General features: G+C 44.8%; 1 protein-coding gene across 15 annotated transcripts in view; it reads left to right on the plus strand.

The window, feature by feature from the left end:
* The window catches only part of SORBS1 (sorbin and SH3 domain containing 1), a 230501-nt gene that overhangs the window by 92438 nt on the left and 113279 nt on the right, over window positions 1-24784 (plus strand). For all 15 annotated transcript variants that reach the window (XM_084749813.1, XM_084749814.1, XM_084749807.1 and 12 more), the window contains exon 3: window positions 23883-23936. In XM_084749813.1, the coding sequence (XP_084605939.1) occupies window positions 23927-23936 (10 nt within the window). In that variant the 5' untranslated portion in view covers window positions 23883-23926. The remainder of the gene's footprint in view (window positions 1-23882; window positions 23937-24784) is intronic.

Raw genomic sequence — 24784 nt, forward strand, 5'->3', positions numbered from 1 at the left:
AGAATTAATGTCTTACGCAAAGAGATGGAAACTTGGAACCCAAGGGAGTTCTAATAAAGGGATATATGAGGCAACTTGGGAGCAGTCATTAGTGTCCACAGTGGTACTCTCTAGAAATCTCTAGAAATCTCTTAGCCACAGGATACCAGGAAAAAGATGCTATCGTACTTCACTCTGGCTCTCATTCTTTAAAAATTGAATTTTCTAATTAACAAGGGTCTTTTCTTATCCAGAATATTCTGCTATTTCTTTGTGGGCAACAGCTGTTTGTATGTAGAAGATATTTACACAGAATTTCATAGTGCCACTTGCCTTTTTGTGTAAAATTAAATAAACATCATAATTTATTACCCCTTTACTACACCCAAGGCACTATGTTAAAATTTAGAAAGAATATTTGTAGCGGAAAAAAGAATTTTGCTGCTTTTTCACCGTACCATTCTCCCTACCATCTGTTGTGTAGACACGAAGGTAAAAGCTTTCTTTGAAAATCTCGGGATTTTTGCTGTGTCTGATTCAGAGCTTCATGCTTGATGGGGAGAGTGTGAGACGGGCATAGAGAAGCTTTGTGTCAGTCCTGTCCAGGTCCCACGCTCACTCTGACCTCGTGGGCAGTTTTCTCTTTCCTTACCCGGACTGCTTTTTCATTAATAGAGTGAAAATGTCGGCTGAGGCCATTTCTAATGTTTCTGAACAAAAGAAACCTGGCTATGGTTTTTTTATTGGATAATTTCACTATGTAATGTCTGGAGGTAGTTTCACATTAAGTGTCTTTTACTCCTGAGAGTTTCCAGTGTCCCACATAGCTGGAGAATCCAAAATACTAATACTGACTGTTCTAGAGTTCTACAGTGAGCAGAGAGAGAAAAATGCCAGGATGTGCAGCAGGGCCCCAAGCCTTCAGAACCGGATGCCTCCTTTGAGGGAAGAATAAATGCTGTAGAAGCTGACCCATGCGTGGGACACAGAATGCTGAAGACAGCAAAGACCCAAGTAACAGCTGCATCACTAAGTACTTTGCCCTTATTATCCCAACCAAGCCTGTAGCTGCTGCAGCAGGGGAATGCTGCTTATATTGTTTTCCAGAGGAAGAAACAGATAATTTGCCCCAGGCTGCACTGGCAGGTAATAGTAGGGCTGATGCCTGAGTTAGAGCCTATATTCTTTTATTTTATTTTTTTATTGAAAAATAAAATTGTTCATATTACATCTCAATTGCTATCCCATCCCGTGCATCCTCCCATTCCTCCCTCCCTCCCGCTTTCACCCCATTCCCCTTGCCTATGACTGTGACTGATGGGGACCTCCTCCCCTTGAATATGATACTAGGGTATCAAGTTTCTTCTTGGTAGTCTGCTATCCTTCCTCCGAGTGCCATCGGGCCTTCCCATCAAGGGGACATGGCCAAATAAGGGAGCCTATATTCTTTTAAACAGTTTTAAAGTTAGTTTTTACTTATGCTGTGGATGTGCTTGTTGTGTCCACAGTGTATGCGAGTGCATAACGGTGCTTGAGGACACCTTTCGGGAGTGAGTGTGATACAGTTTTACAGTGGGATCTGATGGGGATCAAACTCAGGTGAGGAGTCTGTGTCAAATACTTCTACTCTTTTTTTTGTTTTGTTTTTTTGTTTTTTTGTTTGGTTTTTTTTTTTTTTTTTTTTTTTTGGTTTTTCGAGACAGGGTTTCTCTGTGTAGCCTTGGCCATCCTGGACTCACTTTGTAGACCAGGCTGGCCTCGAACTCACAGCGATCCGCCTGCCTCTGCCTCCTGAGTGCTGGGATTAAAGGTGTGCGCCACCACCGCCCGGCTACTTCTACTCTTATAGAAGTGGTATGCCTCCCCAAAAGCTCTTCGGTGCACTTGTCTATCTTAGGCTAATGCCCAAAGAGGAGCCGGGTCTGAATAGATTTCACTAACTTATATGCTCCTCAGGTTTGCTTTTTACATATGCTGTCACCCTTAAGTCTCTCTGACGTCCCAGCCCCAGGTCCCAGTTTAAACAATCTGCATAGAAACCCGAGACTTCACATCTGGCCACTTGGGCAGATGGGATATTTACACAGCAAAGATAGTGCCAGAATAATTTCTTAAGTGCACCAGTATTGTTTGTTTCAAATAGTTGTTACCTGGAATCATGTTGCTCATCTGGCAGAATTATGCTTTTCTCAAGAAAAGGCCCGGGGCTGTATGGCGAGCCTGTGCTGCTGCCCCCTGTTAAGAGTCATGTTCTTTGGGGCTGGACCTAATGGCTGGTCGCTTGTAGTCAACAAACACTTGCATCCCAACATCCTAAGTCTGGCTTATCTCTAGCCTGGTTAGCTCACCGATCTCTGCAGAGGATTGAAGCCGCTTTACCTGAGCTGATTTCTACTGTGCGTGATTTAATGTCTCCTAAGAAAATCTACTAGTAAAACCTCTATCTCATCAGTTCTGTTACTTTCAGTTTCTACCTCATCCCAGATGAGTCGTCTCCTAGGGCACATCCTGTATTCTTTTTTGGGGTGGTGGTGAATGGGTGTTGAGAAAGGGTTTCACTATGTAGTCCCATCTGGCCTGGAACTCGCAGATCTACCTGCCTCTGCCTTCTGAGTGCTGGGCATTCTGGGATTAAAGGCATGTACCACCGCTGCCCAGCTGCCTATATTCTTTGTTTGTTTGTTTGTATTTGGAGACAGAGTTTCTCTGTGTAGCCCTGGCTGTCCTGGAACTCAATCTGTAGCCTTTGCTTGGTTTGAACACGACCATCCTTCTTGCCTGTGTCTCCCGAGTGTTGGGATCAAAGGTTTGCGCCACCACTGCCTACGTAGCTCTTTATTTTTAATCACTGTGTGTGCCTCCAAGGGAAGAGGACAGTGTGACCAGCAGCAGCCTTGTCTTTTTAAAGGAGAGAAACACATTGTCTAAGACAGTCTGGGCCTGTCTACTCCCAGGCCTTTCATCTTGATGTCTTCTTAGTATCTGAAGAAATACTTTCCTCTCTTAAAGACTTGGGCCCAGGGCTGGAGAGATGGCTCCGTGATTAAGAGCACTGCCTGCTCTTTGAAAGGACCTGGGGTTCAATTCCTAGCACCCGTGTGGCGGCTCACAATTGTCTGTAACTCTAAAATCTGACACCCTCACACCAACACACATAAATTAAAATTAAATAAAAATATTTTTTAAAAAAAGGACTTGGGCCCAAGGTGGGCCAACCCTCCTGCCAGCTCTATTTTAACGCCTCTGCCAGAGCTAAAAAGAGCCCCATGTTACGGGAACTGGGAGTATCTCTGCCACTAGAGTTGACAGGGGGAAGCAGCTGGGCTCAAGGGTGATTGGTATTGGAAGGGGACTCCAGTGGTGTAACTGGACAGATTTTATGAAAACTTGCAGTTTCCCCAACACTTTGAATCTTCCCTCCCTCCCTCCCTCCCTCCCTGCCTCCCTCCCTCCCTCCCTCCCTCCCTCTGTCCTTTCCTCCCTCCTTTCATTCTCTCCCCACTCCCCAAACAAGCTTTTACTATGTATCCCTAGTTGTCCTAGAATTCACTATGTAGACCAAGCTGGCCTTGAATTCAGAGATCCACTTGTCTCTGCTTCCTGAGTCCTGGGATTAAAGCGTGTGCCACTGCACTCAGCCTTTTTATTTCACTTATTATATATTTAAAAAATTTTTACTATCAACTGCAGTCTTTGTTTGGAGACACCTCCCCCCCCCCCCCCCCCCCCCCCGCACGTTTGCAGTTTTGGAATCTTCGGTAAAGAGCCTCAGAGTGGCCACTGTGAAGAAGCCTTCACTGGTCCTCATTTCCTTTCCTGAGCGGCAGGGCTCACTCAGAGCTTCTCACTGGCTGCATTAGCAGCTCCTCCTGTCACTCTCCCATGGCATCATGTGGTTTTAAAAATAAACAGCTGCGGCTTGCCGTTAACCAACCTGTCTGAGCCGTAGATGGTAGGCCTGTCAAGGACAGTGAGTGATCCTGGGAGCACAGGGTGTGGTGCCACTCAGGGGCTCCTGGGAACTGTGTAAATGTGTTGGATAGTTTGTTTTAGAATATTCTCCAAGTCACCATTAAAACCGATGTCGCAGAAAGGAGTTTGAAAACAAGCACAAAGTAGAAGGACCCAAAATGCAGCGCGAAGCTCAGCCTTGGGGTTCAAGGAAGGACATAAGGGGGTCCCAGATTAAGGTTAGACACAGGACTTCACAGTTCTATTTCTTGTGGCGTGTCCTGTGAATTCAGCACTCCTTTTTCTTAATTGGTGGTGACAGTGCCTATATCAAACAGTTTTCTGGGTTAATTAGACGGTCTTTGAAGTGTGCCTAGCTTTCATGGTAATAATAGGGTTTTCTCCACTAGCAATAAGTCAAACACAGCAGATTTGGATAGTTTGGAAGACGTGAGAAGTGGAGCTTGAGGCTCTACCCCTTCCACACCGAAGAAGAAGCGTTCTGTGTTGCAGATTAAGTGTGAGGAGTTTCCACACGGAAGTTTGCAGAAGTCTCTGTCAGAGGCAGCTTCATCAGGAATGAAATGATATTTCTGGAAAATTGCTCTTAGATTGGGCGGGGAGGGGCAACTTGGTCTACATAGGTGAGTTCCAGGGCAACCAGGGCTACAAAGTGAAGCCTTGTCTGAAAAATAAACAGAGGTTTCTGAAGTTGGGAAAACTTAACAAAGAAAGAACGAAAAAAAGAAACCATGTCTCATTAGAACTTTATTTCAGACCTTTCATAGCAAGGGAGAAATATTTAAGAGGAAATACTATATATGCATTATTTTCATAGCCAGACAGCGTAACAGATTATAGCATAGTCATATGAGGTGTGTTGGGGAAGTGACACTGTGAGTCTTTTTATTTAATTCTTAAACATTTAGCATGTGCTTAATATTCATTCCTTTTGTAGTTTCAACAGTGCTTAAAAAATAAAACCTACTTGAAATGGAAAATGGATCCTTTATTTAAAGAAGTAAAATATTTGAGCAATCACTTTAATTTTTTTTATATTGTTTTAATGTCTTTGCCATAAGAACCCCTGTTGTTGTTGAATGATGGGACTATGTTCTGTGAAAACAGCTGGAGAAGGGAGTTTTAGGAGTTTGATGTGTAGTGGGGTGTGGTGGTGCACACCTGTGATGCCAGCACTCGGGAGGCAGAGGCAGGCGGATGTCGTGAGTTCAAGGCCAGCCTGGTCTACAAAGAGAGCCCAGGACAGCCAAGGCTACACAGAGAAACCCTGTCTTGAAAAAACAAACAAAGAATTTGATGTGATGAAGAAGGGAGTCAGGCATGATGTCCTCGGCCTAGCTGTGAAACTGTTGGGTTTTGATGGCTGGGAGGTTCACTGTGCTCCAGCGGATGGCCACACATTCAAGAGTATCTGGACAGAGCAAATAGAAATCAATGGTTTAAAAAAGGGGGGCGGGGGTGAGACACAAAATTGGGTGAGTAGGAAAGTGGGGGTAGATCTGGAAACAGTTATGGGAGGCTGCGTGGATGTGATCAAAATACATTGTATGAAAGTCTCAAGGAACCAATTGAGAAAGAAGTTTGACGCAATGTGAAATTTAGCCCTTACACTATGATGGCGTTATATGGAAGGATATAAATGGAGCCTTAGAAATACTTTAATGAAAAAGCAAAACATTTGCTTTTTATGCTGTGTCAACGTTTTAAAGGTTTTGGCCACTGTGAGTTATGATGTGAAATGGCCTTTATTTGCGTTCTTTGCTTTCCCAAACATCCGGCAGAGACATGTTGAGATAAGAAATGTGTGTGCTTTCACAAAATTCCTCATTTACAACCCAGTGCCAGGCTGCCTGCAGATGGGATGGCAGTCGTGACTGGCAGGCCCTCTGATTGGAGCTGCGCTCACACATTGTTTTATTCACTGTGAACATTTTGCAGAAGAAAGAAAGAAAGAAAGAAAGAAAGAAAGAAAGAAAGAAAGAAAGAAAGAAAAAAACTGTGTCCCTGCTTGAAGGCAAGCCTGACGCAATCAGTACAAATTATAAATACTATTCAAATGGATGGAACCAATCTCTGGCTCTGTGTGAGGGCTTGAGTTTGGGTGTGGACACGGAATGTTCGTGTTGTAGGTACTTTGGCTCTGCAGATCAGCGTGTCTTAGTGTACAGCCTTAAAGCTGCCTCTGTCAGGAGTGGAGATTGCAGAGCCCCTCAGCGCTCCTCAAGTCGACTGCCTAGGAGCAGACCCTACAAGTGTTTTGGAGCAGTGCTCCTCCCAGCCTGCAGTGTGAGCAGTTTCCCCCTGACAGCAAGAAATGCAGATTAAGTTGTTTTTCAGTTGGAAATGTGTTTTTAGATTTGGAGAGCTCAATTTACTCGGAAAAATTGAGAGCAGAGTTTACTTATTTTGAGCCTATGATTTTACTAATATATGAACGAGATTTGAAACGTCAAGGCATTGTATGCTGCGTCCTCAGTTTGAGCAACAAAACTGATTTTTAAAGCACAAGTTCAAAATTTAGTGGAAGCGCACAATTAGAACACTTGTAAAAACCGTTGCTACCGCTTTTCTGAATTCTGTAATTCATCAAGTAGCAATCTAAAAATGCATCTCTACTGTCCAGAAGAAGAAAACTTATATTTGAGAAATCATTTATTATTAAGATGTTTGTGAATTTATAAAACAGCAAATGTGGAGGAGATGACTAAGTTTGGAGGGGAGGGTTGAAGAGAGAGGTCTGGTGTTTCAGCAAGGCTCATGACCACTGCTAAATTCAATAACAATGTAATGTAATTTATATGGGCACAAAGTTAAGCCACTAACCAGTTCTCTGGTGGGGTAAGTGATGCTTTATTAGTATCTTTCAACCACATTCTTAACACAAAGCATTCCTTTGGCATTACTTTTGTAATGAAATCACAGTCTAAGAGGAAAATTTGAGTCTGGTCATGTTTTGTGTAAAGATATTATTGGGGTAGTGGTTTTTTTTGTTTGTTTTTTTGTTTTTTGGTTTTTTTGGTTATTTGTTTTCTTGAGACAAGGTCTCTCTACATAGCCTTGGCTATCTTAGAACTTACTACATAGACCAGGCTGGCCTCGAAACTCACAAAGATCTGCCTACTTTTGCCTCCCAGAGTGCTGGGATTAAAGACACATGCCATCATGCCTGGCTAAGATGTTATAGTTATAATTATCTTTAAGAAATAACAAAAGAAAATTGGGATGTGGTTATGAGAGAAACAGTCACTTTAATTATCTTTGACTCAAAAAAATTCATATGACATGCTTGTGCTTAAATGAAATATTTTCTTCCCCTTAAAGCCAGGATCTCATTATGTAGTTCAGGCTGGCTTTGAACTTGTCCATCTTCCTGCCTCTTATCCTGAATGCTGGGGTTATATATGTGAGGCATCATGCCCAGCTTGAATGGGAGGTGTTCGTTGGTTTGTTTGTCTGTTTTGGCATGGAGCCAGGATGCCGTGCATGTTAAACAATCACTGAATAGTGAATAGTTTAATATGTATCTAAATCTCTATTAAGTGTGTCCAACGGGGGTGGGGTGGGGTGGTGCACATCTTTAATCTCAGCACTTGGGAGACAGAAACAGGCAGATCTCTGTGAGTTCCAGGCTGGCCTAGTCTACACAGAGAATTCAAGGACAGACAGGGAACTCGGAGAAACCCTGTCTTGGAAAAAATGGGGCGGAGGGGGGAAGGTGCTGGAGAGATGGCTCAGTGCTTAAGAGCACTCACTGCCTGCTCTTCCAGAGGACCTGGTTCAATTCCCAGCACCCACATGGCAGCTCACAACTGTCTGTAACTCCAAAAGAAGAAGAAGGAGGAGGAGAAGGAGGAGGAGAAGGAAGAAGAAGAAGAAGAAGAAGAAGAAGAAGAAGAAGAAGAAGAAGAAGAAGAAGAAGAAGAAGAGGAAGAAGAAGAAGAGGAAGAAGAAGAAGAGGAAGAAGAAGAAGAAGAAGAAGAGGAAGAAGAAGAGGAAGAAGAAGAGGAAGTAGTAGTACAAGAAAGTATGGACAAAATATAGAGTATACTTGAAATAAGTAGCTCATCATCATGTGAATACTTGTCAGTAAAAACCAGTAAATACAAATCCATTAAAAAACAAAACAAAACAAAACCAAGCCCTCTAATTTTAACAAGTTGTCTCCACCACTGCCCCTCTAAGCATTATCTGGGCCAGGGTAAACATTGATCCTCTTCTCATTTATTGCTTCGTTTGTCTTCCCCCTCCCACCCACTCTGTCTTCCTCTATCTGTTTAATCCTCTCTACTGACAGCGGGTGGAGGGGAGCAGCTGGAGCCCCCAGCGTGTCCTCTGTGTCTTGCCAGATGACAGTTCTGCCTCTCAGTCCCTTAGCTGGAAGGGCAACACTCTAGGATGACATCCTTATCTCTCTGACAGTTGCCTTCCAGTCCTGAGATCTGAGTTCCCATGACCCCAGGCACTCTATTTATTTTCTTAGCTAGGAATTTCCAGAGCTGCAGCTGGGATGCCCTTTGCCTTCCCGGCAGCTGCCTTCATTCGGAGGAATTTAATGAGCTTGCTGAGTTGAGTGGCCAAAGAAGGGTTTCCCTCGCTGGAGGGACTCTTGACACTTTTTCCTGTAAAGTAAGTAATTGCTAATGGCTGAGTGGCTCTAGGAAGGGGCTTTCCCAGCCATCCCCCTCTGTGATTAGGGTCTAGGGCACAATCCTTAGCCTTCCTGCTCTCCTCCTCTTTAGTTCTGGGATAGCCATCAGCAAAGAAGGACTATATTTTCAATCACATACACGCACCTTTTGGAGTCCTTGGGAATTTTAGTTCCTTGTCCACTGCAGATGGTTAAGCAAGCCTGTAAAATGAACTTGCATTGTCATTCTGGATTTCCATTTACCCAGGGCCCTTTCATGCCTGATTCTCCACATTTGAGTTTGCTGATTAGATGATAGAGCTGTGTGTTTAGCAGATGAGAATTTTAAGAGCTTTCTTACCACTCTGAGGGTTAAAATATTTCTCATTTCTGCTTATAGTGAGGGCTTTAGGCATGTTTTAGATTTCCCCCGTTATAATCTTTCCGTGTTTATAGATGAACTAGGTTTTGCACTGTTTTGATTAAACAGGAGGAAGTCCACAATAACAGGCTTCTGAAGCTGGGTTTCCTCCAGCGATGTTATGCCTTCACCAAGCTCCACAGATCTGAGGCTCTAGCCTGTGAGGAGAATGGAACCAACACAGGGGATGACAGTTACATTCTTCTGCAGCAATTAAGCTACATACTTACCAGAGGGGAATGAGCTTCTTATAGAGACCTTTGCCCTTTCCCACATCTCTCACATGTTATAAATGCCCTCTGTTAAAAGTTTTGGTGGCTTGTTCCAGATAAATAAGATACACTATGAATTTCAGCAGTGACATTCGTAGTTTAAAAAAAAAAAAAAGAAAAAAAGAGAAAGTAAACAAACAAATCAACCAAAACCTAAGCCCCATCAAAGTAGTTGTTGATAGTTTTTTTTTAAATCCAGGATCTCATGTAGCCTAGGCTAGCTTCAGTATAGCTGAGGCTAATGCTGAGCCCCTGATATTTCTGCCTCCCTCTCCCAAGAGCAGAGATTATAGGCAGTGAAGTGTTTTGAAAGAATTGAAGGTCAGAAGCGCCAAAGGGCATTTGGTTGTGGTTTTGCCTGAGGCCCCATATACTTTACTGTTTTCTAAACAAGAAAAAGTCATTTATTCTCCTAGCAGTTACATATATAAGATTTTATGTTCAGGTATATTTGAACTTATATAATTGAACCTATAACGTTAGGTTTTGTTTTTTTTATCTTAGGCTTGTTTGTTTTTACGGGGAGGAGTGAATGCCACAGTGAAACTTAGAAAACAATTCAGAAACGATTTCAGTGACCTTGTGGTTTCAGCATAGTCAGTGGCGCACTCAGGTGCAGGGGCTGCGTCAGGAAACCCAGCATCTACATATCGCCTGGCCATGGCAATGGCGTCATAGCTAATGCTGCTGGCAGGGCCCGCCTTGCTCTGTGGAGAGTGGTTGGCAGACTGCGAGGCTTCACATTTCCGGGGTGTGTGTTTCTGGATGTTTCATTTTGTTTTGGGAGTATATGGTGTATGTATGATGTATGTATGTGTAGCATGTATATGTATGCAAGTGTGGGTACACATGTGCCATGGCACACTTGCGGAGATGAGAGAACTCTCACTTCTTTTGTTGTTGACTTCTGTCTTCTCCTGCCTCTGCCTCCTCTCTCCCTGTAGGAGTGCTGGTCTTTCAGATGGATGCTATCCTCTCTGGCTTTCTGTGGGTTCTTGTTATCCCAAATCAGGTACTCATGTTAGAGTGATCGGGCAAGCACGATACCCACTGAACCATCTCCCCAGGCCCTAAAAGTGCATTTTCTTATCTCAGCACACGGACTAGGACTTTGAAGCCCATTACGTTTACAAGCCTTGAAATTCTTTGGATTGATTGGATTGTGTGTGAATTGTGGGAGGCGCTCACATCATGGACATACGGAGGTCAGAGGGCAGCTTTTGGGAACATAAAATTCCAAGATGCTCAGAGTCTTTGGGCCATATGAAACCTTCCTGCAAGCGGACCATGTTGGCTGGACGGTCCTCCCAGCCCCCATTGAAATCTTGACTAACCTTTGTCTCAGATGGCCAAGGACTTTGCTGTCTTGTAACCTGCAGACTTCTGTACAAATGTGGGTCCTGGGTGGGGTCACCACGAGGTCTGAGTTAAACATTCTCTGCCTGAGGCAAGAAAGCCTTCATTCCTGGCAGTGGCTTTTCCTTCTTCATGCTGGACCCAGAGGGCTGTTCTTACAGTTAAACAGTGACTAAAGAAGCATTTCATTAACTGGAATTTCCACTCATCTCCAACTCTCTTCTACTTTTGGAGTTAGAGGGAGACAAGAAAAAAAACAAGCCAATCGTGTCCGAATGCGGTCATTTAGGAAGCGCTCCCTCTGTGCCCAGCAGCGTGTTGCACGATTAGATGCCCCCAAGTCCTTGCAATAGGGGCCTTAGTGCTCTTTACCTCATTTGGCATGTGGGGACAGGGAGGTTCACAGTGGTGACGGAGCCAACGTGAGGCGCTTAGAGCGCTTCTCTGCTGGTCATGGGAAGAAGTTCACTGTTCTTATAACGAGGAACTCAAGCTTCCGCCTCTGCTGTCTTCTGAAACTACCCACAGAAGGTAGGGTTCCTCCCACCCAGTATCTAGTATCTTGTGAGTGTGTTCCCCTTCCTCCTCTTCCTCTTCCTCCTCCTCCTTCTTTCTCTGTCTGTCTGTCTGTCTGTCTGTCTGTCTGTCTCTCGGCTAGAGGCTGACATCTGGCCACATTATTCTTTCTCATTATTATTATTATTATTATTATTATTATTATTATTATTATTATTATTATTATTATTTTGAGACAGGGTTTCTCTGTGTAGCCTTAGCTGTCCTGGACTCACCAGGCTGGCCTCTAACTCACAGATATCCGCCTGCCTCTGCCTCCCAAGTACTGGGATTAAAGGCGTGCTCCACCACTGCCCAGTGATTTCTTATCATTTTCTACAGTATATATGGGTGCATTTGACTGCATGTGAATATGTGCACATTAGTGGGAGTGCCCTTGGAGACCAGAGGTGTCAAACTCCCTGCAACTGGAGGTACAGAGGCTTGGGAGGTTGTGAGCCACCTGACATAGTGTTTGGAACTGGACGCAGATCCTCTGGAAGAGCAAGAGGTGCTCTTAGTCACTGAGTCTTATCTGCAGCCATCTCTGCCTTACTTTTGAGAAAGAATCTCTCACCAACCTTATTTTTTGAGAAAGCATCATGGGCTATTTGGACACATTAGATGGCAAATCTTGGGGACCCTCACATCTGCCTCCACAGCCCCTTGGGTTATAGGCATGCACCGCCACACCTGCCTTTTATGTAAGCACTGGGGATCTGAGCTCAGGTCTTCAGGTTTGTACACCAAGAGGGTCCTGTGTGGCCCAGGCTGGCCTTGTCCCTGGTATGTAGCTAGGAATGGCCTTGTACTTGTGATTTCCCTATTACAGATGTGTGCCACCACACCCAGCCTTGTCCAATTTCTTATGTTTAGATAACATGGGAGTTGTGAACACGGGATCATTGGGGCTTAAGAACCGTTCCCTTTCACATTTATTAGCTTAGAAATGACCCTGTAGACATCTCGGACTCTGTCAGCTCTTGTTCTGTTTTGGTGGGTTTGCTCTGTTTGCGGTTTTTCTACTTATCCTCTTTGAGTTCTGCAGGATTGTCAACACCTTTTATTTCCTGGTAATTTTCTTGTCAGCCATCAAGGCAATTGGGCAGAGGGGAAAATAAAGCCTCCCCATGGGCAGCAGTAGGGAATGTGCTTCCACGATCAAGTCCTCTCTGAATGGCAGTATTTGCTACAAACAAGCAGGCCAAGACAAATGTAAAAATTGTCACTTGTGGTTGCTGTAATGGAGGTTTCTATGCAGCCTTTCAAAGCCAAATTGCGGGGAGCTTCCCTCCTGGGCAGAGGATGCGTGTGCCTCATGAAAAGCGCCAACATCAGTGTGCCTTCCTGCCCCCTTGGTCCCCACAGTGACGGTGCGTTCTGTATGCTTCCCAGCAAGGGTGAAGCTTGGCTTAGGCAAGTTCTGTGGAACTCATCCTGAGTTGAGTGGTCTGATAGAATGCCGCTGCTGCCTTGTGTTCAAGGCCGTTTGGGGATGTCTACCTGACCTCATTTCTGCGTGGTTTTTCACGCACGGTACCCACGCTCCCCTGTCTTCTGCTCTGTGTATTAGATGCCTCTGTGGGAACCCTGGCTCAGGTACCATGGGAACAGCTTGTCAGGACCAGAAGGCATAGAAGACAGGTTTATCTGCAAATTGGATAACACTTGCCGGTAGCATATGTAAGGAGGACCAGGTACTTCACTTGTGTTGGAAGTTAATTCACAGAGTGAATCCTGCTAGGACTAGGCGGGGCGTGCTACCTCATAAGGGACAGAGAGGAGAGCCAGCTGTAACTGTTCTGTGTGTGTGTGTGAGGGGCAGGTGGTGGTGTGTGTGGTGGTGTGGGGGGGGTGTGGGGGTGTGGGGGTGTGGGGGAGTGGGATGAAGGTACTGGGAATGGAAACATCTGAGCTGTATTGAGACTATTAGTCTTTCCTGTCTTCCCACCTGGAGTATCTCCTGTCTGAGCGCAGGCCTTATATAGATACAAGATATAGTTGGATAAAATGCCCGAAGTAATCTGTGTGTGCTTTGAGCAGTCTTTGTAGAGGAGGAATGTTTTTTGCTTTAGGCAGACCCTGTTTTACAACTTTAAGTTTATTTATTTTATATTTTTAAATTTTTACGTGTGTGAATACTTTGCCTTGTGTGACTGTGTATGTACTATGTCCATGCTTGGTGCCCACAGAGGTTAGATTCCCCCAAAGCAATGTGGGGCTTTGGATCCCCCAGACCTGGAGTCATGGATGGTTATGAGCTACCACGTGGGTGCTGGAGATTGAACCTGGGTCCTCTGCAAGTGCTCTTAATCACTGAGCCATCTTTCCAGTTCCGACATCTTGACTCTTCAACAGGTCTTGTGACTATTCCTGAGGCTCAGTTTTTCCACTGTGAGGAGTTTGAGGGTCAGAAATGACATATGTAAAGTGGCTGGTTCTCAGCCAGCTTTGGGAAAATGCGGACGGCTCATCTGTTTGTCCTGTAGTGTGAGTGCAGGGACTTTGCATGCATGTACCATGTGTCCACATGGATGGTTTGGTTTCTTGAGACCCGCCCTTCGGAGAGGACAGTTATCCACGGTTTGCATGGGAAGGCCTAAGTGGGGACCCCATTCCTGGTGCTTGATCCCTACTGCAGTTGGTGAGGCCTGGTTTTGGGTACAGACAGTGGTAGTAACTTCCACCTCAGGAGGAGGGCTTGTAACCAGCTGTCTGTCCACACAATAAACAGAGGACTAGAAGGGCCAGCCTGGTGCCTTCTCTGTTAGAATACTTGTCATGTTACCCACAGTTAACATGTAGATACATATTTTTAAATTTAACCTGGAGAAGAACAACTTATTGAATTAGATATTATTAATATCTTCTTGTAAACCAGTAAAATGAAACAGACAAATTAAAGGGTTTCCTCATTTAAACAGCCTTGGCCAAATTTGGTTCAAATCTATTTCTTATGGCTCTGGTCAGCTTCCAGCAACTGCTAAGTACTATGGGCCCCAGATACCAAAGAAGCCAGAGTCGCTCTGCCTGCAGCATAGATGTTGTTTTTGTTGTACAGAAACACTTGTATATAAATTTCATATATTAAAGTATTAATACTATTAAATGCCATGCTGTTTCAGGTAATCTGGTTTGATAGACAACATAGATTTAAAAATAAATGCTTGAGTTAATTATTTGCTATCAGCTTAGTGCTCTCTTGAGTGTTTTGGGGGGTTTTATTCTTAAAGAAAACCCACCTCAGGGATTTGCATTATAATATCAGATGCTTAGATGCAGATTTGATATCTGATTGTTATTTTTTTTCTAAAGCCTAACCTTAATAAAAAAGGGAGAAGGGATTAGAAAAAAGAAAGTAATGTAATCCTGTGTGTGCAGCCAGAGTGTGGCAGCCTCATGGTTACCACAGTTAGGCAGCACTGATCCTTGGCCTCGTAGTGTGTGAGTTTGGGGTTATTGATTTGGGGCCCGTGTGGACATGTTCCAGTTGAGTTATTAAGCAAACACCATTGAGAGGAGAGGTGTTCTCGGAAAAGGTAATGTTTTCAGTGTTTCATATTGACTTTGGGGTAGGTCAGTATACTTTTAGAGAAATTTGAAAATTTAAGGAAAACAAGCAATTTTTGAGTAAGCCAGCATTATGAATTGAGGCATTTAGGTTATGTATTTGCAGAAGACACAAGATCTTTTTAGTGAATGGAGTCTGTGTTCTCTCATTCCAAGCATGGTATGGCCTGTACTGTAAAGGTCTGTTTTACATAGGATGTGGTGAAGAAGTTGCCTCAGGGATTTTATAGCTTGTGAGGAAAGTGGAGGAGGAGCTGCGTGGGGCTGTCTGTAAGAGCAGAGGGCTCTGCTGTGCAGGAGACCTACCCTTCTGCCATTCATGAACTCCAGCCGGCCCCTGTTCGAAGACTTTCCTTGGTTTGTTTTTCAACCTCACACAGCACTTACTGTTTAGTCTCATGTACCTGTGTGTGGCCCATGGCCCAGCCTATACTCCCCAGGGGATTGAAGATGCTTCCATTGGTGATTTCTCAGTGAGTTCACATTGTACAGTGACCCCTTCAGGCAGAGTGTGGTAACTCTGTCATGGGCTTGCCCCTTCTTTAAAGGTTCTTTGTAATGATGCTTTGCTTTTATCTAATGAGTTTGGGAATCTGCCCTGTTTTGAATTCTCTAGATTGTCTAAGGGAAGAGCTCCAAATTCACTGAATGCCACAGTCAGACAGCTTTGTTTGGGTTCTGTAGACACGACCATATTTGGGAAACACAAATGGGCCAGTTTTCACTTTTAGGGCTTGTCTTGGTTAACAATGCAAGTTTAAGAGCCTCTGTATGCCCAGAGTTACACATACAAAGAGATTTAGAAGAAGCTCAGGGCTCTGGAATGCTATGGGCAGAGGAGCAGGGAGGGTTTTTTTTTGGGGGGGGGGCATTGGTTAGTGTCTAAAGGAGGGACTATGTGTGTTGTTACCTGGCAGTCCCTGTAACTTTCTTAAAATGAAATATTTGGTGCAGTTGCTTCTTTAGGAAATCTGTAAGAACCTTTGAGTCACTCTGTGTCCCTGAGTCCTCATAAGGAGCTGCGCTGGAGGAGCCTGGCCTCACAAGCAAAAGCAGTTGATGTGATTAATGTTAGAATTCTGCACTTCAGATCACTGCTGTTAATCCAGGGGAAAAAATGCATCATGTGGAGTTCTAATAGACAAGATTATTAGCGACACTTTTAGTTTGTCTCCTAGAATTTTCTCCTAATATACCAGATATTAAATATTAGCTAAGGAAAATTATTTTTCATGGCAAAAAACCATTGTCTTACAGATTGAACATCCCTCACCTTAAAGCCCTAAATCTGAAATGCTTTAAAACCTAAAACTCCAAAGAAAGAGTAAGCAGGCTACTAAAATGAGACTTGATAGCCTATAACCATATAGTGGGAGAGGAGGTCCCCCTCAGTCATAGACCTAGGGGAGGGGAATAGGGTGAAAGCAGGAATGAGGGAGGAACAGGATGATACACGTGATGGGATAATAATTAAGATGTATTCTGAATAAATCAATAAAATTTAAAAAATAAAATATAAAACCCAAAACTCCTTGTGTCATGACGTCACAGTAGAAAAAAGTCCACACTTGTCCTCACTGATAGATTGCAGGCAAATGTAAGCGAGCTCAAAATAATATGTAGTTGGTTTTAGGCTTATAAGCTACTAGGGGTAATGAAACACAGGTGAATTTCATGTAGATCTTAGCGCTCTCATTTGTCTCATTTACATGAGAATACTCAAAATCTCAACATGTAAACATTCAAAATATTCTAGTTTCACACATTGTAGGTAGGCAACTTTGCTGTTTTTTGTTTTGTCTTGTCTTGTCTTGTTAACTTGACACAAACTAGAGTCACGTGGGCAGAGGGAATCTTAAGTGAGAATTGCCTCCATCAGACTGGCCTGTAAGGATGTCCAAGGGGCATTTTTCTTGATTTCTAACTGACGTAGGAGGGCCTGGCACACTGTGGCTGGTGCCTTCTCTAGGCAGATGAGCCTCGAAGGCTTGGAGATGCTCCACCGTGTCAGGATGCTGCACATAGAGGTAGGGTACATGGAGCCCATGGGAGGAGGTAGAACTGGAAAAGCCACTGGTCTGTGCTCTTCTGGCTCCTATGACATGTTACGATCATTGTTTTCTACAACTGTGACATTTGGGGTATAACTTAAGCAATTGTTGTGTAATCGGTTATTCGAATCATTCTTTCATTCTTCCCAGTCACACTTAGTCCAGGTTGTCGTCAGAAGAGATGTGTGACTGTATCACATCTTCCAGGCACACCTCTCATCGTACAAGTTGTGATACTCTTAGCAGCAACAGTGGAGCCAGGCGCTGTCCTCATGCATAGTGGGTGCTAAAAGGACACTGTTGTAGATCAGTAGACTTTGCTGGCAGATCTTTCTTTTCCTTTCTGTGCTGCCTGACTAGCTTTTGGGCCTAGAGGGGTCCCCGTTGGAATCAGATACAGGAGTTCTTTCTTGCTCAAGTCAGCATGTGGCAGTTATGGGGTGGCATGGATCTGAGGCTTATTAGGGTGAGGTCATGGTCTGGAATGTCAAGGGCATGGGGGTACATGGGTAATGGAAATGAAGCATTAGGAAGAACAGCTGCACTAGGTATGGGAGTGGAGAGGGATACTGAGGAAGGAGAGAGAATGGTGCCCTTAGACACCCCCCCACACACAAGTGATGGCTCTTTCCTTATCAGCGTTATTGGATGCTTGCTCCGCTCTAGGCTTCATGCTAGGTGTTAGGAAACAGAGACATACTGGCCACTGTATCAGCCAGGTGAGTGCTGACGGGCTTCGAGTGAGGCAACAGAGACAGGGCAGGCAGGGAGGGATAAGAAATGGACTCAGCCAGGCCTTGAAGCTTGTTGTCTGACCTTTGTTTTGTGCTGTGATGGGGTGGGTACCATCGGAAGGTTCTAAGGTGATACAGATTGTTAGGTAACCGTGGAGGGCTGGAATTCAGCATGCTTAAGGCAGAGGCTGTCCTGGGGAAGTAGATGAACAACAGGAGGCAAGTATGTAGATGGGCTGGAGAGATGGCTCAGTGGCTAAGAGCACTTGCTCCACTTCCAGAGGACCTAACTTAGGCTTCTTTGTTGGGTTGCTCACAACTGCCTGTAACTCCAGTTCCAGGGAATCCAAATTCCTCTTCTTTAAGTAAATAAAAACACAAATCTTGGAGAAGAAAGAAGAAAGAAGAAGAAGAAGAAGAAGAAAGAAGAAGAAGAAGAAGAAGAAGAAGAAGAAGAAGAAGAAGAAGAAGAAGAAGAAAGTTGGTAGAAGAGAGACTTAATAAAACAAAAAACCACAACTCAGTTTTTGTGTCCCAGCAGGAAAGGAGTAAATAACATTCCAGGCGTAAGAACCCCTTTATTTTGTAGTCACAGAACTCAGGAAAGCTCAGGAAGTGGAGGTTAATGAAACTGATAAAAGCACACTTAACGCTGGCTGAAATGACAGGTGGGGAGTGGGTGGCTGAGTGCCTACCCAGTGGCCTGAGGGGGCTCATGAAGCCTTCCTCCAACCCAGTTGGAAAACTGTGGAAATGGGCCAGAGGCCCTGTGAATCATCTTGTTCTGACACTCCAGATGAACCCTGAAGGAAATGAGTGTGTGGTTGGAAAGGAGCAAGGAGCAGCTCGTGACCTTGTGGCCATGAGCTCCTAGAAGACCCACAGGGGCCCTGTTCTACCAGGAGGCTCCTCGAGGCCCACGAAGAGTCAGTCATTGGTGACACTCAAGAATCAGAATGTGTTACGGGAAGGAAAAAGGAGAGAGTTGTCTTGACTGTGGTCCATAGGCCTGAGAGGCTCGGAGTAGTCCGGAAGCTATTGGATGGACCTGGCTGAGTGTGTTCACGGGAGACCTTTCTGCAAACCATTTCTGATAATTGGTTAGAACGGAAACGCAGTTGGAGGGACTCCAGAAGGAAGTGGGAAGGCGTAGGGGGTGGCCTTTTGGACATGTTTTCCCAGTGCTCCCTCCCCAGAAATCCATCAGCCTGTTGCGTTCCAAGCCCCCAAGCTGATTCTTGGGGTTCCAGATGGAAGCTAATGTCAGGGCCTACCCTAGCCTTGTTTCTACCCCTTGGAAGGAAGTGTGGGCAGCTCAGTGTTCATCCTTTCTGCTTTCTGAAGAGCCTTCTGCCCTCCCTCCCTCCAGTAATGCAGAGAGTGAATTTGAAGAGAAATGACACTAATGGCGGTTGAGAAAGTGCCCTTGAGAAGTTGGAAGCTCTGCCTCTCAGGCTAGGGGATGAGCAAACTCAGAGAAGTAAGGCTGGAAATTACCCTGGGGGGCTTGTGAGCTGCCTACTCTTTCAGGCATTGGAAATAGCTTGTCTGTACTTACAAAGCCAATCTCAGTTGGATTTCCAAGATGGAGCATAGCCGATATCTTGTTCTAAGAGGCGCTGGCTCCCCTTTAAGCACCTGCAGCAGAGTGGAGGAGAGTCTTGGCTATTTAAAGGTAAGACTCTACAGGCAGGTCCTCCTGGCTGAGCGGGGACAAGGGCAAAGTTCATGATTTCACACTCTGGAGGGACTTTGTCCTTCCCTTCCAGGTTATAGTCTTGCGTTACTCTGGGGTCACAGAGGAATCAGGAAGGCGAAACACTATGAGTGTGCCGTGTGAGGAGCTAGCCGAGGCGCCTTCTCTGGTCAAGACTTCATCGCTGCAAGTTGGGTCTCTCCAGCCGTGTGTCCCCAGACCGTCCACATAAGGGAATTTTCTTCTTGGGAAATAGCTTAGGCTTAGTTATTTGATCCTGTTTCAGCTGGAACCACCATGAGTGTGGCTTTTGCTTTTTTTTTAGCAGATTATTCATTCATTGTCACCCAAGTTTGTCTTAGAATAACAAGCTCTTAGAAGTAGAGAGCCCCCCCAACCCCCCCGCGTACCCCACCCCCAAGACTGTTGATTATCGGCACCATCATTCTAAGCTCTGGCTACTTCACTTCTTGTTCCTCTGATGGAATGTCTATGTTGACACTACAGTGCTTTGCCCAAGTATGGTAGGGCCAGCAGCTCTAGGTGTAGGATGGTGGCTTGGCTCTCAGTGGCCCACCCAAGTAGGGCACTCCAGGTTCCTGCAACTACAAAACTACAAGGAAATAAATGACCATTTACAGTTGATCGGTTTCACCACTAGGTGGAATCTTTTTTTTTTTCTTCCCTTTTTGAACCTGTGTCAACATTTGTTCAAGCAGAGCATGGCTTAAAAGTACATTTTAACAACTGTGAATCGGAGGGTTTGTGCGTGTGCGTGCGTGCGTGTGTGTTTGTGTCTGTGTGTATGCATGAGTATACACGGGGAGGCCAGAGGTCAGCACAAGGCACCTATTTCAGTCACTTTTTTTAACCTACTTTTGAGACAGCGTCTCCGCTGACCCGGCAGCTCGCCAGTTGGCTTGTCTAGCTGGCCAGCAAGCCTCCCGGAGCCTCCTGCCTCCACCTTCCCAGCACCAGCCTTACAGGCACCTGACGTCGTATGCTTTGCTAAAGGCCCACACTTCAGTTCCCGAGTTAGAGGGCAAGTGCCTTCCTGACTGAGCCATCTCTCCAGTGCTCCTGTCAGAGGTTTGTTACGTAAAACAAACATTCGTGTTCTACATCTGATGTAATTAATATCTTTCCTATTTTTAAAGAAACCTTCACAACAGAGAGCAGTGAACGGTTGTTTGCCTGGTGCTCAGCTGCCTTTCTCCAGTTTTCACAGTCACGGAGGAGACAGTCTAGGAGTGGTGCCGCCCGCAGTGGGCAGGTCTTACTCCAGTGAACATAATTAACATACTACCCCACAGGCCCATGGTTCTCAGTTCTGCCCAGCTGACAATTCAAAATAACCTTCACACTTGACATCTTTGTGCTTATAATATCTCATTGACTGCTACCCCTGTTATCTATCTTGCCCCTTGTCCCTGCTTCCAATTGCACTTTTACAACTTTTCTAGAAAAAAAATAAAACAACCACAAAGACTGAGCTGACCAAACATTTTTTTTCCCCCCAGTGTGCTTTATTTCACTTACTGTGATCTCTAGTTTCGTTTCCCTGCAAAGGACATAATTGTTCTCTGTAGCAAAGCACTGCTTCGTTGTTAGACTTGGCACCTCCTCCACTCTTGCATGGACACCCGTCCAGCTCCTGTGAGCCGGCCCTTGTGAAGAGTGCCTTGAGGATGAAGGCGGGGAGGCATCCTCACGTAGCTGCTTCACAGAGGAGTTCTCCTCTCAGGTTTTGGAAGAACCTCGCTAGTGGTCCCCACAGCAGCATCACTTATTTCCTTTCCCGCCAGAGGTCATGTTGCATTGTCACTAGCGTTTGGGTTTTGTTTTCTTGATGATAGCCATTCTCTTGGAATGTCATTGCCCGTCCTTTCAGCTGTGTGCGTCTTTGCCAATGGGGTGAGTTTCTAGCAGGAAGCGAACAGCTTAATCTTGTTTTTTTGAAAACATCCAGCAAGTTCTAGCGTCTTTTAACGGCAAGTTAAGGTCTTTACATTTAGGTGATTGTTGAAAGGTTGGGCCGATTTCTTCTTCATTTTATTCTTGTGCAGGTTTGCTGTTCTACTGAGTTAGTCATGTTTGGACCCACCCTAATTTGTGTTTGTTAATCTGCCCTGTTTGGCGTTTTTCTTGTAGAATCAGTCTCTGCATTTGTAATTGAAGCCGTTTAATTTCTTACCCAATCCATGATTGATGGCTGCTTTTCATCTGTCTGTTTTCTTGACTCTACTTTGAGGTTCTGATGATGTTGAAAGCTAGGCCTGAAGCCGGGCATGGTGGCGCACGCCTTTAATCCCAGCACTCGGGAGGCAGAGGCAGGTGGACTGTTGTGAGTTCGAGGCCAGCCTGGTCTACAAAGCGAGTCCACTGGCAGCCAAGGCTAACACGGAGAGACCCTGTCTCAAAAAACAACAAAACAAAAAACAAACAAGGGGGGAAAAAAGGAAGAAAGGAAAAGAAAACAAGGCCTGAATTCTTTGTCTAGCGTTTCACCTATTTCGGTATCCTTGGACTCAGTTACTGAAGTTATGAATGTTTGGAGGAGTCACATGGCCTTGCTTTCTCATGTTGTATTTCTGTGTTGTAATTGCACATCTCTTGGGATGGATCCGTCTTCCTTTCTTACATGGGAGTGTTCTTAGTGAGCAGCCTTCTCTTGAGGGGTCAGTCCCTACTTCCCTCCAGAGAGAAGAAAGCACTTGGGTGCCAGGATGAAAGTGTAGAACTTCAGAAAGCCTGAGGTGTCCTGTGTGGGAGGAGACATGGGCGCTCAAGGCCTTTAGTTTTAAGCCTGTAAAAGATTGGTGAGAGAAATGAAGGAAGACTCAGAGAAAGGAGAGAGGCCATGTCCAGTGACCAGTGCACTCCTATTGTGAAAACATTAGTGATTATAGAGTCCACAAAACCCCAGCTAGAAAGCCTTTTTCTTTTCATTACTGGATTTTTTTTTTTTTTTTGAGACAAGGTTTCTCAGTGTAGCCTTGGCTGTCCTGGATTCACTTTGTAGACCAGGCTGGCCTCACTGTGATCCATCTGCCTCTGCCTCCTAAGTCCTGGGATTAAAGACGTGCGCCACCGCGCCCAGCCATTATATGATTTTCTTTGCGAAATACAAAATGAAAAATTTAAACTTCACTTGAAAATGCAAAGGACCTGCCTAGGTAGGTATGCCAGCATTTGAGAGGTCACGATAAGATGATCTTATCATGAGGCAGGCCTGGGCTACATAATGAACTCTAGATTGGCCTGGATTATGGTGTAAAATCCTGTCTCAAAAATAAGACAAAACAGGACAAAATGGGAAATGTATCAAAAATGGATAAAAAAAATGGCCAAAATGATTTTGAATGGGGATGAAGTAGGAAAATATATTATTTGATTTCAAGATTATGTAAGAAGTAATAATCAAACTAGTGGGTTATTGGATAGAGATACCTCATTGGATAGAGTAGGGTCCAGGAGGAGACTTATCCGTATGTACCCATTTGTTTTTCAAAAGGGTTAAAACAGATATGAGAAGGCAGGTACCAAAGGTTGCATATCTGTAGAAAACAGTGGAACCAAAGTGATGGTAAGTAGGTAATGGTTCCTAAGAGCTCTGTGTGACATACTTGACTGTAAGGAGACACAGGGACCATTTCTGGGTACAATGGAAATGCTGTATGCTGTGACTTTGGTGGCAATTATAGGGTTTGTTTATTTGCCAAAGTTCTATAGGGTGTGTTTGTGTGTGTGTGTGTGTGTGTGTGTGTGTGTGTGTGTGTGTGTGCGCGCGTGTGTGTGTGTGTTTACATATAGTCTGAGTCCAAATCAGGCCCAGCCCTACTTAACTTCAGATGACATTGGGCGCGATTAAGGTGGTATGGTTGTGGACCACATAGCATCTTAGATAGATGGCCTCAAACTTACTATCTGGTGAGGATGACCTTAAACTCATGATGCTCCTGAGTATACCTCCCTGGGATTACAGGCGCACACCACTATGTCCAATTTATTTGTTGGAGACAAATGATAATAAAAGGCCACCTTTGGTTTGAGACCTCCTAATTCTGAGGGCTGTCCACTTCAATGTTGGTGATAGTGTCTGCCCGTAAGTGAGGAGGGCAGTGCCTAGGCACGTGCGTGGCCCAGGATTCAGGCTGTCCAGTTTCCATGATCAAGCCCAACACTGTTGGACAAGCTGCTTCACCTCCTTGCACCTCACTGGAGAGCTAACACTGTGCTACTGCTTGCCTTCTTGAGTCAGATCAATTATTTAACCTAGAGGCTTTCCTGGCACATTGTGAGCTGTATGTAAACACCCACAATTACGTATTACCCACTGATGATAGTTTTTTGTTTGTTTGTTTAACACTATTTATAAAGTTTAAGTTTTTAATTAGCTTGTTGCCAGGGGAGATCAGGGATTGCTGCTAAACATAGTCAGGATGACAAAAGTGAGGCGAGGAAGTTGAGAGAGAAGCCCAAAGTCCTCCGATTGTCTGCCTAGCCGAGACCTGGAAGCCTGGCCACGTGGCTGGCCTCCAGCTCCGCTCTGCTTGACCAAGGGTTACAATGTTTGCATTTTTAACCCTGACTGTGGGGACTTGTCCTGTAGCTGCCTTTCATCCACTCCATTGTGTGCTTCTCTGCAGAGCCATCCGGAGCCACAGCTGTAGAAGACTTGCCCATCGCCAGCATGAGCTCTGGTAGGTCATTTTCAATCCTCCCTTTTCTCTTGCCACATCTACAGAGCTGCCTGGTTCACTGAGATTTCCACATGCCTTAACGTTCTCAACAGCAGCATTGGCACTTACAATGCAAATGATTACCCAGCGCTCATCTCTGAAGAACTGTACCATACACCGTATGTGCCATGTCTAGCTTTATAAGCGGCTCCTTTCCTTTCAGTGGGATATAGTCGGCATACAATAAGTTGCAGTTATTTTAAGTATAACAGTTGATAAAATCTGACACATTTCTACACCTTGTGGCATTTCTTAATCTAGATGACTGATGCAAAATACACATTTTAATCATAACCATCCCCGGATGGGGGCTAACCCAACACTTCCTTTATCCGGCTTGCAGAACAGCTTGAGTATGCTTTTAGGAATCAAGATCTAAATAAATGAGTGTTTCGAGTATATTTAGTCTTGGACTGGAATGGAAAGCTCGGAGCAGGGAGGACAGAACAGGGGACTGGTCCATGTGTGTCATGCAGCCGAGGATTTTCAGTGTCCAGCCTGGAGATGTTTCCTTGTGGGTATTGGTCCCACCTTGGCATCCTGGACCTATAGGTTGGGATGGGAGGCAGTGGACCACTTGAGCATCTCATCCAGGGGTCTACTGTTCTTCTATACCATATTGAAGGCATTTTTAGAGACTGCTGTATAAAGCCTTTCCCATTTACTTACACACAGTGCTTGTTTAGCCAAGTCTTGAAGTGCATAGCACCATGTGTGGCAAGGCCTGGGAGGCCCATTGGAGTAGAGCAGCTCAAGGCTGTACCCTTCCTCATACACTTCTTGTGCAGCTTGGATCTTTGTGAGATGTG

Source organism: Acomys minous (assembly GCF_964271855.1).
Source record: "Acomys minous genome assembly, chromosome: 2".
Classification (NCBI taxonomy): domain Eukaryota; kingdom Metazoa; phylum Chordata; class Mammalia; order Rodentia; family Muridae; genus Acomys; species Acomys minous.